At 40.1% G+C, this 19,470-nt stretch overlaps 1 protein-coding gene across 2 annotated transcripts; it reads right to left on the bottom strand.

The window, feature by feature from the left end:
* Nucleotides 1-454: 454 nt before the first annotated feature.
* On the bottom strand, nucleotides 455-13,477 carry LOC148376255 (uncharacterized). Of its 2 annotated transcripts, none has more exons than XM_088345423.1 (4): nucleotides 13,171-13,477; nucleotides 9,115-9,163; nucleotides 8,881-9,054; nucleotides 455-1,254 (listed from the first exon to the last, which is right to left on the bottom strand). In XM_088345423.1, exons 1-4 carry the CDS (start codon nucleotides 13,432-13,434, stop codon nucleotides 782-784), a joined length of 960 nt encoding a protein of 319 aa, XP_088201549.1. In that variant the 5' UTR covers nucleotides 13,435-13,477; the 3' UTR covers nucleotides 455-781. The 2 variants fall into 2 exon arrangements, with proteins under 2 accessions (XP_088201549.1, XP_088201541.1); XM_088345415.1 differs by lacking the exon at nucleotides 455-1,254 and adding an exon at nucleotides 5,119-5,741.
* Between the last annotated feature and the right edge of the window lie 5,993 nt (nucleotides 13,478-19,470).

Raw genomic sequence — 19,470 nt, 5'->3', positions numbered from 1 at the left:
CTGCCCGATGATTGCTGGGATAGGTTCCAGCACCCCCGCGACCCTACTGAGGATAAGCGGTTCAGCTAATGAGATGAGATGAGGAAAACAAAACTACTCCAGCCAATCAAAAGGATTGGCGCGAGCCTTCTTAGGGAAGTGAAATAAGGTTATCGCAAACTAAAATTACCTCCCCACACTACTGGGTGCCTGTTAGCTCTGACACTTAGTAACATTCATCCATCCATCCATTATCTGCACCTCTTATCCTCAGTAGGGTCACGGGGGTGCTGGAGCCCATCCCAGCTATCTTCAGGCAGTGGGCAGGAGACACCCTGAACCGGTTGCCAGCCAGTCGCAGGGCACATAGAGACAGACCACTCAGTCATTCATTCACACCTAAGGACAATTTGGACCGGCCAACTAACCTGACATGCATGTTTTTGGAATGTGGGAGGAAAGTGGAGTGCCTGGAGGAAACCCACGCAAGCACGGGGAGAACATGCAAACTCCACACAGGAGATTCGCTCCACATAGGAGATTTGCACAATAAAATTCATTCAACTGCCATTATGTGTTGTTATTTGTGGATCTATAACTGTTGTTTTTTGTTACAGGGATATACTCTCAGTCGGTAATGATGTAATCGTGAGGTAAGTTTAACCCTTTGGGGGCTTTTATAAAGGTGCGACGCTACTCTGAAGATTTCTGACTTTACGTGGGTAGTTCTGGTCCCCGCGTAAACCGAGGGATCTCCGTATTTGCAAGAACTCTAAAAAGGAAAAAGTTGTCTGTGGTGCGTTCACGTTTTAGAGTGCCACTTTTGAAGGTGCGCGTTGAGGGCATACTTGCTATTATATGTGCATTGGCAGAGCGGACAAGCATGGAGCCGGGCCCCCGTATGGACGCTCAGGTGGGTCTTGAGGTGTGCCGACTGCGTGAAGCGCTTGCCGCAGAGCTGGCATGCGAAGGGACGCTCGCCTGTGTGAATGCGCCGGTGCACGTCGCGGTTTTGCGCCGTAGCAAAGTCCTTGTTGCAAACGTCACAGGTGAAACGGCGTTCTTTGCTCGCCTGGCCGTCGTGATCTTCTAGGGAAACGCTGGCGAAGTCGGGCATCTGGATGACCAGGGCGGCACCGGGCTCTGCGCGGGCCGAGGAAACGTAGTCCGGCGCCATTAGACTCCAACGAAAACTTTGGGACGAGTGAGGCTCCAAAGGCGCCGCCTCGGGGAAATACGGTAGCTGGTGTGGATCCGACGGAGGCATGACAGCCGCTGGGAAAGATCACATCGCCGTGGCAATACATTTTTAGCTTCACCTTTTCAAAGTTGACTTTTTATTTTAGCTACTTTTTATTTGTGTATAACGCCCACTCCCTAGTGTTTGAAAATCAGTACAGAAACTCCCCTACTTACGACAATTCGACTTCCGTAAAACGGAAGATACGAACATTTTTTTCGGGATGTCGAAAAATATCCGGACATTGCTGTAAGTTAGATTTTGTATTGTGTGCACCTTTTTTGGGGGACAGGACAGAACTGTAATGCTTCTTTCCGCTGCTACAGGCGTGTGGCGCTGTGAGGTCACCCAGCATCCACGCCGAAGAGAAAATCCGGCCTCCCCTTCCTAGTTCGTGCGTAAACATTCTATACTGTATTTCCAGCGTGCTAAGAACTTTGACATTTTTAATGTCGTGTTGTTCAATATCTCCTGCATCCATTCAATATGGTTCGTGTAAAGTGTAAAGAAGAGGCGAACCGTTTCTTTTGAAATGAAAGTAGAATAAGAAAGCTTAATGCGGTTGAGAAAATGGTTGGATTGCTTTAGTCGCCTAACTCTGAAGCCCATCTTCCAAAGGTAAGTTAGACTTAACTTAATAGAGCATATTATTTTATGAAATGTTTATTTTTCAGTACAAAACAATGCAGGTTACTTATACAAGCCTTAAACATACCTATATAAACCTTAAACATACATTCCATACGAAATATAGCACTGAAGCAACTTACGAACAAATTAAATTTACAAATGATCGTCCGGAACGTATCTCGTTCGTAAGTTGGGCAGCTCTCTGTATAAATATTTGTTTCACTTTTTTTTCAGCTCAAACTAAGCATTGTAGGCCACAATGGGATTTAAACCAGATTACAGCGCTGTTTCTCTAATACTCGAGTTATAGATGACACAGGAAAAGGTATTCAAATTGAACTCACTATAGCAGTTTTTATTCACTGGACCAATTTGCTGAATACCTGGGGCTGTGATTAAAATCATTTATTGACAGTGAATCAGACGTTAAATCAATACAATGAAAACTGTATTATCACACGCAAGCAAAGCAAGGGTGTTATTTATTTGGGATCTAAGTCTTTATACCTGTTTGTCTTTTTGTATGTGTAACTGTCCATTCAAGAAAAAGGGGTGACGGAGTTTATAAATGACCAAATGATTTCACAGTCAGTCGGTAGCTTACTACACTAGATGTGAAAAAAAAGCCCCCATAAAGTTGAGAAAATATTTTTGGTTTTGTTGATTCAACATTTTGTTTGTCTTTTCACCCAAGAAAGGGGGAAAGTTTAGATATGACCACCATATTTCACAGGCAGTCAGGTAGGTTACACTAGATGAAAAAGCTGACTCAGGACTTGGTTTTGTTAAGAGCATATTTTTCAAGAAAAACATTGCACTCTCCTAGGCCACAACAACATTGAATATAATCAGTCGGGACCAGCAGCTACAAGATATTTATTTTTTCATCATAATTTTACACAAATTCAAGTGAACATGTTATTTTCATTTGAGATCTTAAAGCTGATATACTTCATCTGTTGAATTTTTGTGTGCAGAACTACTAAAAAAAACACTAAAGATTTTTAAAGCAGTTTAGACCAATTTTTGTTGTTCTGTGAGAATTGAAGTACTTAGAATTATCAGACAGTAATATGCCAGTGAGTTGTTTATGGTTTTATAAATATGATGCCTTTTAAACGAATTGGTGCAAAAAATGTTTTTTAATTTCCTAGTTTTCAAGCCTCAATTTTTATTTTAGTGCATCCCAAATAAGGATATTTTACATTTTTTTGTATTGTTTTTATTCGTAAATGCAAATCCAAATCGATAATGTGGAATTACAGTAGAGCCCCGGGATATGATGTGAATCCTTCTGAGGTGGGAATCGCAAAGTGAAATTGCCATATGGCGGGGAACAGACACGTAGCGTAATTGCGTAACTAATGTGTTCCGAACCACAGGTAACAAAGATAAAAAGAAATCAAACAAAAAAATATAATGTACTACTTATGTTATAAATTATAAGTTACAATTGAAAATAATTACACATATAAAGGAAATATGAAATTTGAGTTACCTTTGTGACATGACTTGAGCTGGTACAGTGGAGAAGCAGGTGGATGCAGAGGAGAGTGGAGACAGTAGCAGATTAAAAATGAAACGGATTTTATTTTTAATATACAAGTTTTTATTTAGTGTTTTTTTCCAAGTTTTTTTTCAAAACTTTAGTGAACTTCTTTATCTTCATTCAGTTTCTATATTTTTTAATCAGAGCCCAGAAAAGGAGTCAATAATGCGATATGATTTCATCACTGAAAAGAAACACTGAGCTCCTGAAAAAGATATAAAGTGGTACATCTTCATAAGAGCTTATTTCGTTCTAGGATCATGCTTGTAGCTGAAATTGCTCATGTAACGAGTACATTTTCCTGATATGAAAAAAGAAAAACTAATTGGTCCGTTCCATCGTCCTAAAAGTATATAGGAGAACGATAAATAACAAACACATCTTCCAGATAGCTAAAAATATATCGCAATAAAACTCAAACATTAAAAAAAATACAGTAATAAGATAAATTACACTGACCAAATAAAATGCGAGTTTATTATGAGCGCCGTAAAAAATGTGTGCGCGTAATGCGGAGGAATAGGGGTGCGGTTGCAAGGAAGAATCACAGAGATCGCATACCTGTCACCTTATACTCTTATAACTCATGTTTTTATCATTTCAAATTATGTACACCATATAACATTTTTATTAAAAAAAGACCTATCTCATCTTGCCCATTGGATCTAATCTGAAACGTCCGAATCACTAGTAGCAGACAGCGATCGTCATCGCAGATTGCCAATATTGTCGTGGTATTCTAAATGGTCTGTCTTGCTGTGAATATATAGGTGCCACATTGTGTTTGTAAGGTTTATTATTGCTTATCAAGGAGAATTTGTAAACGTTAATAGTTGCAATATATATTTTACAACTAAATGGCACTTTATTGTCAGTACAACCATCCAAACCAAGCGCCTTCCCCCCTGACAAAAATCTTTGCCAAATGAGCACAGCATAGCAGCAAGATGGCAGACAAACATGTTGGCGACTACTAGGTATGGATTCCTCTATGTAAAAGAGATACAATTTTCTTGACCTATGAATATATAATGGTTCATAAACGTCTGCCTATTATTCAATTCAATGTTGTTTTTTTGTTTTTTACTGAATGAAGATTTTTGTAGCACTAGGAAGCACTAAATATCATACACCGTCTCTTTAATAAGGGGAGTCATTGGAAAAGGTTGACAGGAGTAATATCGAGAGACTGTTGATACTGCAGCACTTGCTGTACACTTAAAATTAAAGTTACTGTAACTTTAAATGAACATCCAAACAGTTTTTACAGCACATTTCTTTTTGCCCATACCAGTTTGCATGCACAAACTGGACGAGCTGATGCTGGAATAAGAAGACTCAGGCAGTGAGAGGTCTCTAGTGGTAGGAACTGCATTTTCATTTTCTACAGCGAGCATCATTTTTGTTCCCCCCAAAAAACGTGGACACCGAAATTCTCGTGTTTAGAGGTGCTCGTATAAAGAGGTACCACTGTATATTTAAAAAAAAAAAAAAAAAGGATCGCTTTTTGCTAACTTTCCCTTCGGTGAAGAAACTCGTTTCTGACTGACGACTACTCAAAATATTTCTGAAATGACTCATGCAACTGTTAACATTGTCCATAAGATGACCTGTGTGAAATTTCAGTTTTCCGTTTTTCTTTCAATGCTTTCAAGGTTTTAATACCAACCAATAGCTTTAGCTGCCCATGTCTCTTTCATCGATTTATGTCCGGGAAGTCTTGTCCTTGGTTCCTTTATGTACAAAGGGATACTTTTCAGTTTCATCACAGTTGATAGAATGTATCCTTCTCAGGTAAATAATTCCTCAAACTTCTTCTAGAAATCCCTTTTTTTAAAAATCAGAACTCGCCGCTTCTCCATGACTGTCGGCGATAAGAATGAATGCCGGTCCTCCTTTTAAAACGATTAAACCAGCCGTGAGAAGCTTTGAATTCGGGCGGCGGGGTTTGCTGCGATGTCCCTTCATCTCCGGCGCCTCTTTCAGCTTCAACCAGAAAATCAAATATAGCACTCGCTTTCCGGGAAATAACCGATTGAGTGAGTTTTTCGCCTGCGATTTCTTTTTGTTTAATCCAAAGAAGAAGAAGTCTCTCCATCTCGTCGTTGACAGCGGTCCTTCCACTCGCGAGGACCGTCATGCCCTTAGAAGGTCTTCTGGCTTTTATAGCCTCCTTGTTTTTAATAATACTCCCGATGGTGGAATTGTTACGGCCGTATTCCTTAGCCAAGGTGGCGATGCGTGTGCCTGCTTCGTATTTCTTGATGATGGCGAGCTTCGTTTCCATGGTGATCATGTTTTTGATTCTCCTTTTAACTTCACTGCAAGTCTTGGGATCCATAGCTAAACAAATTAAAGTTTGTTATGAATAAAAAAAAAAAAGACATTATTTCACTAAATCACAAAGATCTAGTCTTTAAGAGGCACATAAAATTGTGAACTTAATATAAAAAAAAAATTGAAAAACATTGTGGGAGATAGTTCAGCCAATAGTAGATCAGCCGTGACATGAAACAATAGCAGACCAGCATCTTATGTGACGTTGACCAAAAGCAGACAGGCACCATCGAGACGTATGCATGAACAATGCAAAGTTTGAATTTTATACGTTTTTGGGCATCGTTGTATTCCACATTGTAAAGTGGGGACCCTTTATCCCGGGTGTCTACAGTATATCTAAAATAAGTATAAATTAAACATTAGAAAACGTCAATGTAATATTTCATTATTAGGGATGCACGATGTTTTTTTTTTACCAATCACATTCTGCTTAACCAGACTGATTAATACGGATAACCAAAATAGTATACCTTGTGTAATTGCATTTATATCTTAGACCAGGGGTATTCAACCTCTTTTGAACACGAGAGCTCATTTTTGTTACTAATTAGCGCAAAGTGCTACCAGCAGTTTGATTTGCATTTGTAAAAAAATATTCTATTACTCTTATGACCGTATTGCCGTTATTAGATGTTTACGTTGGCTTAGTTAACCACTAAACACAATGCCAGTTAGAAATCACATTACGTAATAAATCACAATGAGCCATGAAATATTTTCAGAACCAGTCAATTGGGTACTCACCGCGGGCACCACGGTGGTGACCAGTTTAAGACCAATCACATGGTAATGTGAAAATATCATAAACTGGGGATGCCGCAACGCGGACTTCTACCCTCCTGACTACCAGTTATCTTTGTTGTCACTTGCAGCATGTCTTGCTTGGTCTCCAGCAATCAACTCCTTACCAAGAAGCAATTAAAAGTCAAGGAGCTTCTGTGGTTTCTCCCCCAGACACTGGTAGTCACTCTTATACTGACGCCAGGAGTTGGTGATTGCCAGGTCAAAAAAGTGGAAAACTGCATGCCTTGTCTAATTTTTAGTGCGAGATGCCATCCTGTAGAAAGTCACCATTTGATCGACCAAGTCTGCACCAACCATGTTGGTGCTGTACTCTGCAATTGCAAGTGGCCTTTACACTTGGACAAATATTTTCTCTTTCTTGGACCATCTTTTGCATTGGTCCAGAGGTTCAATCCCATATTATGACAGCAAGTTTAAGAGTTTTCTTAAACCACCATCTCTGAAGACCCACTTTCATTCTTTCTTTTGAGGAGCTTTTTGGCTAGGATCTTGCAGTCCTTTGGAACCCTGCAATTCATGAGGGTTCCAGTCGTTGTCAGTCCTTTTGTCATCAGGGTGTCAAGGAGCTTAATTGTTGTAAAGTACCTGACAAAGACCAGGTGGGTTCCTTGGGGAACAGGCTCTGTCAATTGAAGAAGAGCTTGTTCACAAATACCCTTTCCTCTTGTAGCTGTGAAAGTTTTCTTGCCTCGGTAGACCACAAAATCCAAAACTAGACCAGTTGGTGCCGCCAGGACAAGTAAATCAGTGCAGTTGGGCTTGGTTTGCCCGGTACATCTTGGCGTACTGTGCATTGACCAGTAAAAGGAACCATTTCTTGTCAATGCACAATTTTCCTATTCTTGGCAGACTCAGACATGCTTGCTTTTATTGCTCAAGATGGGCCTGAATCTCCATAAGAGATCACTTTTCTTTTAAATTTTAAACATTGTTTCAAGCTTGATGGAGTCTCAATTTGTAAAACTTCAGCCACAATTATTACTCTAATACAGGGGTGGCTAACCCGGTCCTGGAGAGCCGCACGTCCTGCATGTTTTGGAGGTTTCTCTGCTCCAAAACACACTATGCCAATTTTCATCTTGTTAGCAGGCTTTGTGAGAGCTTGATAACAATCCAGGTTATTGGAATCACCTGTATTGGAGCAGAGAAACCTCCAAAACATGCAGGACCTGCGTCTCTCTAGTACCTGGTTAGCCACCCCTGCTCTAGTACTTGAGACCCATTACATTTCAATGTTTGGATATCCTAGACAGCCCATGTAAATAGACATTCCCACAGAATGTCTTGAATTCTTCAACGTTTTACATTGCTCCAGACGGATGTATTTCAAGCAGATTTGTTTACAGGGATATTGAATCATCAATGTCTTGCTTAAAATAATCCATCGAGGTCCAGTTTTTGCGTGTCATAGCAGCATCATTGCTCTGAATAATGGGAGAGTCATCATGTTGGGATTTTAATCTTGGGAGAAAAAGATAGATTTAAAAAAGCATTAAAATTAGTCCCAATTATTACAGTATTTTAAGTTAACATAACTTAAAGTGTACTTAATAATTCTTGCTCCCTACTAGACGTTGACTGGACTTAAATGTGAATTGTGCCGCTTGATCTGAATCTTCTGCATCTGCTAGGCCTCCTGAATTTCCTCCTCAGTGTTCCCTAAATCATCTTCCTCTCGTTCTGCCTCAAACATCTTGATCATCTTCATAAGCTAACACAATGTCCGAGTTTCCATCAAGAGTCTTATAAATAAAATGACAACAGCATTTCAAGAAAAAATAGGTTTGATTAAAAGTATCAAACACATACTTTTTCGCTTCCCCTAAAAGGTGCTTGCACGTTTTCTTATACTAGGAAGTAAAGGAAACAAAACATCACTCCTACAAATTTGGCATCATTGGAAAGCACCCAATGGCCTCGATAGAGCAGAAAAGGAGTTAATGCGGTTGGGTACACTTAGCGGGAGATATTCAAGTTTACAAAATCCTCTACAAAGGACAAATTTGAACTACTGGTAGTCAGGAGGGTATGGTTGGGAAAATGCTTTAACGAGGATCTATGAAAAATAATTGTACTCCACATTGAAAGGTGGTGACGCCAGACCTAAATTAGGTTATTTTTACAAAACTTTTTAATAGTGTTCTATATTTTGATATTTGAAAAAAGTTTGCTGATGCATGACATTGAATTAGCTCAGAATCAGAAATGCTACATAAATTAACAAAAATAAATCTGATGTAGCCCCCAAACTCAAACTGACACTTTTGGTTTCTGAAATTGGACCCAACACAAAAGCCAAGAAGTGAGACTGGTTTAAAAATAATATAGGTAAACGCACCTGTGTCTCCCTCCCCAATCTGATCGACATCCAAGGAGTAAACGGCAGCAATGTTGAGGACATCGGCCGTGCTGCATTTAGTGTCTGAGCCTGGATCGGGACGTTTTCGCTTCCTTCTTCGTGAGGGAGACGCCGAGCCGGGGACGTCTTCAGACACCTCGGCACCAGTGTCCACTTCCATAAAAGATTTATGATGTCATTGACCAAATTGGGCTTTGAGACGCCACCACTCACCTTGCTCAAAATCAGAATCTTCATCTTTGATCATCACCACATCAGAAGGCTGTAGAAAAAAAGCATGATGCAATATAAGAGCATTAGCTTAAAACTGACACACAGATATGAGTCGGAGTGAAGTGTCAGAACAGACGATCAAAAGTATAGTAGTTGGCGGTGTTTATTTGCTGTTAAAAGTGTCAATAAAAATTGCTCAAACTAAACTAATAACACCTAAAAAATACTACTTAATTCAAGCAGGAATTTTGCTGGTACTGCAGAAACTTTGCAAGGTACAATTTCATACATAGTGTCGTGAATAAGTATTAGTCCCCTTCCTGATTTCTGTGTTTTTGGCATTTTTATTACTCACAAAGGTTTCAGATCATTAAACCAATTGTAGCATCACAGAGACAACCCAAAATAATTTGGCCATATGTGAAAAAGTAATTGCCCACGAAACCTAATAGCGAGTATCTCCACCTTTGGCAGCAACAAGGGAAAGCAAACGTTTACAATAATCAGTGATGAGTCTTTCACAACATTGTGGAGGAATTTTGGCCCACTCTTAGAAAACTTGTTTCAAATTAGCCATATTGGAGGGTTTTCTAACATAAACATGTGATTATCAAGAGCTTATACAGTACTTATCTAATTTACGGTAATTTCTGGCACATTTAACTATTTTTCAGTCATTTTAGTACTTATTATTAGGACTTTTGATTTTAATAATTGTTGCACTTTTCAGTTGAAAGAATTATCATTACTCTTTCGTACCTTTGTGTTGTTTAGTGCCGTGGTACTTTTAAGTTATTCCAATACTTTTAGCACCTTTTAGTGCTGATGGGGAAACTGAATCAGTGAATCAATATGAAGCAATGTGTCAAAATGGTTCACTATTGTGAAGCATTTGCCACGAATCAATGTAGTGAGTCACAACACCACTTCACCAAAGCTTTCTTTACCCTGTGAAGAAAATGTGTTTAAATTGTTTGGTGCTTCAAGGCGTTTGACGCAATTCCTTGTGATGAACTCATCTTGCTGGTCAAAATATATTTAATTTACATCTAAGCAAAATCTCATCTCTTTAGCCGTACCGCTTATCCTCATTAGGGTCGCGGGGGGGGCTGGAGCCCATCCCAGCCATCTCCGGGCAGTGGGCAGGGGACACCCTGAACTGGTTGCCAGCCAATCGCAGGGCACACAGGGACAGACAACTCATTCGCTCATTCACACCTACGGACAATCTGGACCAGCCAATTCACCTGAAATGCATGTTGTTGGAACGTGGGAGGAAACCGGAGTGCCCGGAGGAAACCCACGCAAGCACGGGGAGAACATACAAACTCCGCACAGGAAGTCTGGAGCTGTATTTGAACCCACGACAGGTTCCCATGACATGAACAGTGACGCACAAGCGCTAACCACTGCGCCGCCATGCTGCCCATCTAAGCAAAATGTCATTTTCAAAACACCGCCTGTGTGTGGAAAAGTTTGCCTACGATGCTGGCAGTGACGGGATAGACTCTGGACGTGGCATGAATTGATCGTCCCGCTTAGATGCATTAAAAAAAAGGCTGTTGTGATACTTTTCAATGAAAAATGGAAATACTTTTGTGCAATGGGAACTCATGAAGTTAGGTGTATAGAATGCTAGTGAAACTGGGATTGGGATCTAGGAGTTTTACACATATTTATTCAAAAACAAAATAATCTCGGCAGCATTTGGTTATATTCGGTTCCTCTTTTGACGACGTGTCCAGCTTTTGAAAATACTCCCACACAGGAAAGGCATGTACAAAAAAATACTAGACAACTCTGAAAGATGAAGATGAATGGCTGCCCTAGAGTTCCAATATTTTAAAAAGTGTATTATTTGAGATAATTAAATAAAAGATATTTAGACAGACTAGAGTGCTAAAATGTACTGAAATTATAATAATAATAAAAATAATAAATTCCTTTGTATTGTCATTCTGTGTAACAATGTACACAGAACGAAATGTCGATACACCTGACCCGTTGTAGCGAGTCGATGCAGCCGCAGCCAGAGGGCGCCGCCATTATACCAATTAGGTATGTCTCGGTCGAGGCGCGAACCAGCGACCTCCCAGTCTCAAAGCGGGCACACTACCATCTAGGCTACTGAGCTGGTAATTACTGAAAACTACAAAAACATAACACAAAGCAAATTAAAAGTACAAAAAGTTAAAAAAAAAACATAGATTACTGAAATAAATAAAAACAGAATACTTTAAAAACAATGAGCACTAAAAAGTCCCCCAAAACTACTCAAATAACTAAAAAACTGCAATGCTGAATAATAATACACAAAAAGTACTTTATACTACTAATAGGTACTAAAAAAATGTAAGTACTGTACAAAACTGAAAAGTACAAGGAATACACCTACTCAAAATTACTATTGTGCGTAAAGTACACACGGTGAACGGGGAAATAACGCAACAGAGTACTTAATGTCTCAATAAGTAAATAAGTTACTAAAAAGTACAAAACGGAATACCATACCTTTCAACCTGTACGTTTTCGCCGTACAAGGTACATTTATTATGCATTTTAAGACGTGTACGACGAACAAGAAAATCTGTACAGAAAAACGCAAATTTGTCAATTATGGGTACCATCCGGTATACACCGACTATCACGAAACGGCAAATCAATCAAGTCAAACGAGTTCGCCGCGGTAGCCTATATCGCGGTTTTTTTTCGTTGCAAACGAAGCGAGCGGTTTGATGAGACTGCGCATGCGTCTTCCGCTTGGGGATTTCCCATCATGCATCATTCAGTGGTAGTTGTGTAGTGAAAGGAAGCCCGTCTCTTTTTAGAGAACCGGCTTTTTCGGCTCAACTCATTGCCGGCTCTCAAACGGCTGACTTGCTTTGATGCATTATATAACGAATGATTATGTTGTACAAAGAAGTTAAGAAAAAAGGGAAGTATAAAATGAGAAAATGAAAAAAGACAGGTTTGTGGTTATCCCTTTAATCATCATATTACCAACATTAATTTAATGCAAAAAATGAATTAATAATTTGAATAAGAAAATGTATTATTCTACTTACCGTATTTTGCGCACTATAAGGCGCACCTAAAAGCCTTTATTTTTTCAAAAGGTGACCATGCGCCTTATAATACAATGCGCCTCATAAATGGATCAATATTAAGTTGCAATATTAAGGCAAGCAGCCGCCGACTAGATTTTTCCTCGTAGGCGACGGACACCTCATCCGCACGTGTCTACGACACGTATTTGCTTCTTTGCAAGCTTTCGGAATGTTAAGGGGGTAATAAGTTTGACTGAACTATCTGACTGTTTTGTCGATGTTCCCATTGAAGCGCCTTATAATCCGGTGCGCCTTATGTATGGAAGATATAGGACCAAAAACGATTTTTTTGGGGGGTGTGCCCTATAACCCGGTGCGCCCTATAGTGCGGAAAATACGGTAATTATATTTGCATGTATTTTTCCTTCTACAGTGAACGTCCAAGCTACTTCATTTTTTTTCATTTTCATTTTTTTTATAATAAAACTCATTCATGTATTAGTATCTCACAACAAAATGTTAATAAACAATATATATGACATAACGAAACACATGTACAATATAACATGTTAAACTACATAAATAAACACGTTTGAAAAAAAATGGTGAAAGATTATTTTGTATTTTGTAAGGGAAAATACGACAGTTTGTAAGGGCATGGAGCCCTAGAGGTTGACAGGTATGGAATACTTAAAAAAAAAAAAAAAGATGGAACAAGCACTCACGAGTCCAAAACACTACTCAAAGTAAAAAAAACTGAAGAGTACTAAAAAATAAAATACTATAAACTACTTTACAGCACTAAAAAAGTACAAAAACCACCTAGTCCAAAATATTATTATGGGTGAAGTACACACAATAGCATCGCGAGATACTACGGGAATTGAGTGTGTTTATAAGCTGAAACACAAAGGGAAAAATTAACATATTAAAGAGGCCTATTTCTATTCCTTTTGAAATGAGTTTGTATTAAAAGCATCCATTCATAACAACAAATAAAGCCGCTTACCTCCTCGCAGGAAAAAGGAGTCCCCTCTTGCAGGTCTTCGCATCTGTCGGAGGTCCCCGGGGGTTGCGAGTCGAGACTCCCCTGGACGACCACGGACTCGATGAGGCCAAGCCTGGCTCGCAGCTCGCGGTTCTCCTGTCGGAGGTCGGCCATGGCTCGCTCGAGCAACCGGCAAATGTCCTGCACGGCGGCCTTGCTCAGCGCCGCCATAACGTCGCTCACTAGGTCGTGGAGCGCTTCAGGCGTCAGGAGAGGAGAAGACATTTTTTTGCTCGGGCACAGAGACGAAAGGAAGCGAAACCGGAAGTAGTTTTCTTCTTCTTTGGTGGGTATGTGTTTTAGGGCTGTTAGACCTGTGTAAAGGCGCGTTACCGCCACCTACCGTGTGGAATCATTTCATCATTTGAAAAGAAATTGACGTCAATTTGTCCCAGATATCAGAGTAAATGAGCAAACTACGGCCTGCAGGCCTAAAGCCAGGCTTTGCCACCCGGCCTGCTAAACGAAAATGGTCACAATTTGACAATATATATCAGTGTTTTTCAACCTTTTTTGAGCCAGGGCATGTTTTTTACATTGGAAACATTTTGCGGCACACCACTAACCAAAAATGTTATAAAATGACACTGAACAGTATTCACTCATTCATTATCTGCACCACTTATCCTCAGTAGGGTCCCGGGGGTGCTGGAGCCCATCCCAGCTATCTTGGGGCAGTGGGCAGGGGACACTCAACTGGTTGCCACAGAGACAGACAACTCACTCGCTTATTCACACTTAGGAACAATTTTAACCGGCCAATTAACCTGACATGCATGTTTTTGGAATGTGGGAGGAAACCGTAGTGACCGGAGGAAACCCACACAAGCACGGGGAGAACATGCAAACTCCACACAGGAATGTTCGATCTCATGACCTCAGAACTGTTCCGCACACGCGCTAACCACTGCGCCGCCGTGCGGCCTACTGAACAGTTTGTTTGATTAAAATATAATTTATAATACCCCCAGTTTTTACAGCACAGACACTTGACAATGACATAATATTTGCAGAAAAAGATTCATAAATGTTTTATAACATTTTAAAAAGTGACATCGGATAATTTCTCACGGCACACCTGACGATCTCTCACGGCTTGAACCAAATGTGGATGGGGTTTTTTTCATGTAATTGTAAGCAAAGAGGCATGTTGGGATTTCGATATATTCTAAATGAATAATAAATAAACGAGTATTTATTCCCGGGCAAAACAATACTACATAAAGAATGCTGCCCTGTTGGCAGATAATTAAGCTATAGGAATGGGTATTTTTGGACAATGGAAAAGAAAACATGTCATGTCCAGCATGGTCGCCACGGCGACCAACTGGCCCCGCCCCCTTGGCTCCGGCTGTAGCAGATTTTCTAATTTGCGTGTGTGCTTCTTAAGGGCGGGTTTTGGGGATTGCCGGTTGCAGGTTCATTGCATTACTTTGCATTATTCTGTTCTGTTTGACTTGAGGAAACCTATACTTGCCCGTTCTGAGTAAAAGCCTGTTTTGTGAGTATTCCGAGTCTGAGTTCCTGTTTGCCTGTAAGCCTGTTTTTATTTTTGTCCCTGAGTGTTGGACGACTTTTATTTCCTTAATAAAAGTAACTGATCATTAACGCGAATGAGTTCACCCTTCCTGCCTCCTGCCTCCGATCTGGTCCGGTCCCGTGACAAAACAAGGCACATACAAGCCAGCATTTTTCACTGGAACTACTGGTGTGGTGAGGCAAATAACATTTTTTTTCTTAGTACACTTCATTGTACTAAGCAAATTTTTAAGTTTAGAATTTCTGACTCGGAGGAAAAAGGCATGAACGTGCTAACCTGAGTGGCAAACTTCATGCTGGCCTCCATGTTGAAAATGCTTTGTTCCACCAGCAAAGGGTAAGGGTTGGTGGTTAGTTGCTTGGTTGGAACATAGGGGGAAATTAAATCTGAAAGATATGAGGGAGCAAGTCCATGCATTTTGTATACTACCAACAGAATTTTAAAATCACATCTTAAGCTAACAGGGAGCCAATGCAGGTTAGCTAAAATCAGGGTAATGTGATCAAACTTTCTTGTCTTAGTTAAAAGCCTCACTGCAGCATTTTGGACCAGCTGAAGGCTCTTGATTTTTGACTTTGGGAGACCGGAGAGTAGTAATTACCGTTATCGAGACGGGAGGTAACAAACACGTGAATTTTAATCTCCGCTTTTGATAGGGCGAATTTTAGCAATGTTGTGAAGATGGAAAAAAGCTGTTCTACTAATATTCTTAACGTGTGTTTGGAAGGGCAGATTGGAGTCCAATTTGACACCTAGATTTTTGACCGGGTAACTCTGGGTGATATTACAATGTTTAGAGCAGTGTTTGAGAACAAGTCACGGAATTTAGATTAACATTTCAGTCTTTTCAGGGTTGAGGCACAAAAAGTAAGGTAACATCTATTGTTTTATCTCAGTGAGGCTGGCCTCCAAGTTTCCACAATTTAGCAGGGCGCATTCCTCCATTGGAAGATACAGTTGAGTGTCATCTGCATATTAATGAAAATTAAAATCATACATGCGAATAATATCACCTAACAGAAGCGTATAAATGCTGAAAAGAAGGCCTCCAAGTACTAAGCCCTGCAGAACGCCACAGGTAACATTGAAGGGCTCAGAGGTCTTTTCAACATATCTTACACAATGTGTCCTCTCTCAGAGGTAGGATCTGAACCATGTGGGGAAAGTTCATGAGAGCCCAGTTCATGGCGTCATTTTTAAGCAGATTGGTGATAAAGGTAGCAACAATTATAAGCATTTACAAGCACTTCACCCAAAAACTCGTTTAATCCTTGAAAAATAAACATTAAAATTCAAGCATTTTAAATAATTTTAGGCACCCGTACAAACCCTATATGATACACAAGATCTGCTTTGCAAACTTAGAAAGTAGTCTATTTTTTTACCATATTCAGGATAAAATGCTCCCTAACTTTAATTGTTTTTCTACATGTACTCAATGTTGACGGCACCATTTCTATATGTTTATGTAACCGGTCGAGACAGAGTATTTGAACACCCTGCTAATTTGCTATTTCTCCCACTTAAAAATAATGGAGGGGTCTAACATTTTCATCGTAAGTGGATGTCCACTGTGAGAGAGATAAACTAAAAAGAAAAATCCAGAGATCACAATACACCATTTTTTAACAATTTATCTGTGTATTACAGCTGCAAATAAGTATTTGAACACCTGTGTATCATCTAGAATTATGACCCTGAAAGAGCTGTTAGTCCGCCCATTTGAAGTCCATGGCCCACCCAGTCTCCAGACCTGAACCCAATCAAAAATCTTTGGAGGAAGCTCAAACTCCGTGTTTCTCATCGACAGCCGAGAAACCTGACTAATCTAGAGTAGATCTGTGTGGAGAAGTGGGCCAAGATCCCTCCTGCAGTGTGTGCAAACTTGGTGGAAAAATTACTGGAAACGTTTGACCTCTGTAATAGAAAACAAAGGCTACTGTAGCAAATATTAACATTCATTTTTCAGGTGTTCAAATACTTATCTGCAGTTATATCACACAAATAAATCGTCCAATAATCATGCATTGTGATTTCTGGATTTTTGTTTTTAGTTTATCTCTCTCACAGTGAACCTGCACCTATGATGACAATTTTAGACCCTTCCACGATTTCAAAGTGGGAGGAATAGCAAAACAAAACTTGAATCTTCCTGAAGTGAGTCAGACTCTGTTTTATTAAACTATCTGTTTAAATGTTCGTGCGTCACTGATCTTCTGCCATGATACGCGTTGCATACTTTGTGAGTAGCCCAAACTGTCAATCCTATCAGAATACTGTGCAAACACAAACCACTCAGAGAAATTTGTTCCGGTAAATTTGTTGACTTTCAGCGGTTGGTCCTGTTCCATATCATTCCTGATGCCTCACGTATCAATTAAAAAACTGCCGTCACAGGTTGCGTCGCTTGCCCATCCAGCCTAAGACACACCTCTCCTGATACTAGGACCCACAGCTAGATATCAAGATATCGGAGTAGAAATTCCGAGGGTGTTGTCCATATATAAAGACGATCTCTCCGAGAAAGAATCACTTTTCGATGCGTTGGGATTGTTCTCGCCTTGATCAGACTCCCAATTTAGGAAGGTAAAAAATTTATTTGATGGTGTCTATGACTCTAAATATTCCATTTGCTAAAATCATCATCATTGCAGCCTCTGTTCTCTCTTTTTGCAAGTATGCGAAATTCTCAGACGCGCTGGGATAAACTCTTGCTTTTCATCTTTTTGGGGTTCTGATTGGCATTTGGACCGTAATAGAAACAGTCCTTTTCATACTTTCACAATTTTCATCTCAGAATAAAGGAAAATCGCTCTTCTCTCTCGATCTCCCTCTGCCTCTTTTCGTCCGGTACCCGGAACATCGAGGGTAAAAATAAGACGAAAGCAGATAGGGGCTATAGAAAAAAAATAATATATAGAGGCTCTCAAAACTCAGTTGTGCATTGTCACTACATACTTAATACAAAAACTAATTTAATGTAAACCTTTTGAGAACACCTCAAACTACGTACCCCACCTTTAAAGTTTTTTTAAATAACATTTGAATCGGGGGTCTCTTTTTTTAGCTGAGAGCTACTTTTTTGTTACCCTTTACAGCAGGGGTGTCAAACAGGCAGCCCGTGGGCCGGATAAGGCCCGCTAAGGGGTTGAATCTGGCCCGCGAGAAAACGCGCGAAGTGCAAGAGAAAAACGAGCCACTTGATGTTGCCAAAGCCAGGTGCCTCTCACAAACGCTGCACTTGTATTTCTTTCCTTTTTCTCTCTCTCTCTCTGCCTCCCTTTTCTTTTTCTTTGTTCCTCTTTGTCTCTTTCTCTGTATCTTTTTTACTTTTCTCTTTCTGTTCTCTTTCTCTCTCTGGCTTTCCCCGTCTCTCTTTTTCCCCTTCTCTCTTTCTGTCCTTCTATACTTCTATTTCTCTTTGGATTTCTTTCTTTCTCTCTCTGCCCCTCTCTCACTATTTCTTTTTATCTCTTTTGTTTCTCATTCTTTCTCTCTGTCTTTTTTCTCTCTCTCTTTCTCTTCCTCTTTAATCTACCAGTCCTGTCCCCGAGAGAATGTTTGTTGTGTCCTCGAGTTAAAATGAGTTCGACACCCCTGCTTTACAGTGTTCGTGCACATATTTCATGGCCAAATACAAGACGTTTTTATGGACTTTCAAAGCCAATTTCTCCAGTACCATTAAAAGAAGAAATCCAGTCTGAATCGTGTACTTTGCAGAGCCTTAAGTACAGTGTAGTGAAAAAGTATTCGCCCCTTCCCTGATTTCTGTGTTTTTTTTGCATATTTATCACTCACAAAGGTTTCAAATCTCATCTCATCTCATTAGCCGTACCGCTTATCCTCATTAGGGTCGCGGGGGGGCTGGAGCCCATCCCAGCCATCTCCAGGCAGTGGGCAGGGGACACCCTGAACTGGTTGCCAACCAATCGCAGGGCACACAGGGACACACAACTCATTCGCTCATTCACACATAGGGACAATTTGGACCGGCCAATTCACCTGAAATGCATGATTTTGGAACGTGGGAGGAAACCGGAGTGCCCGGAGGAAACCCACGCAAGCACGGGGAGAACATACAAACTCCGCACAGGAAGTCTGGAGCTGGATTTGAACCCACGACAGAGAGACAACACAAAGAACTACAAAATGCATTTTTGAAATGTTGATTCCATGTATTAAGATACAAAACGAAACCTATCTGGCCCTATGTGAAAAAGGAATTGCTGCCTAACCCGAATAGCAAGTTGAGCTGAAGTAACACATATAAAACTTAAACGATAATTGGTAACGAGTCTAACAATGCTGTGGAGGAATTTCAGCCCACTCTTCTTTACATAACTGTTTCAAATCTGCCATATTGGAGATATTTTCTTTGAGAATAAACTGCCTGTTTAAGGTCACACCACAGCATTTCGATTGGATTTAAATCTGGACTTTGACTTGGCCACTCCAGAACCTTTATTTTGTTTTTTTTTGACCATTCAAAAGTGGATTTGCTGTCGTGTTTCAGGTTGTTGTCCTGCTGCACGATCCAAATTTGCGATTTTTTTTTTTTTACCTTGCATGTGCTTTCATTAAGACACATGATTTTTAAACTTGAGTAAATCAGGAACATATTTGTGCATCAGAACAGTATGTGTGTCAAATCAAGTCATGTTTATTTGTATGGCCCTTAATCACGAAGAGTCTCAAAGACAGATTAGACCACAGATTATTGG

Source organism: Urocampus carinirostris, chromosome 1 (genome assembly GCF_059441175.1).
Source record: "Urocampus carinirostris isolate Australia breed hairy pipefish chromosome 1, RoL_Ucar_1.0, whole genome shotgun sequence".
NCBI classification, from domain to species: domain Eukaryota; kingdom Metazoa; phylum Chordata; class Actinopteri; order Syngnathiformes; family Syngnathidae; genus Urocampus; species Urocampus carinirostris.
The sequence above is the reverse complement of the archived record's forward strand: the minus strand, read 5'-3'. Positions and strand labels throughout refer to the sequence as shown.

Excerpts from the sequence above, each read along its gene's own strand:
- LOC148376255 (XM_088345415.1), bottom strand. The coding sequence starts at position 13,434 with ATGTCTTCTCCTCTCCTGACGCCTGAAGCGCTCCACGACCTAGTGAGC. Across the intron at positions 9,164-13,170 it reads CTCCTTTTTCCTGCGAGGAG|CCTTCTGATGTGGTGATGAT; the intron begins GTAAGCGGCTTT and ends TTTTTTCTACAG. Across the intron at positions 5,742-8,880 it reads GATTGGGGAGGGAGACACAG|CTATGGATCCCAAGACTTGC; the intron begins GTGCGTTTACCT and ends TAATTTGTTTAG.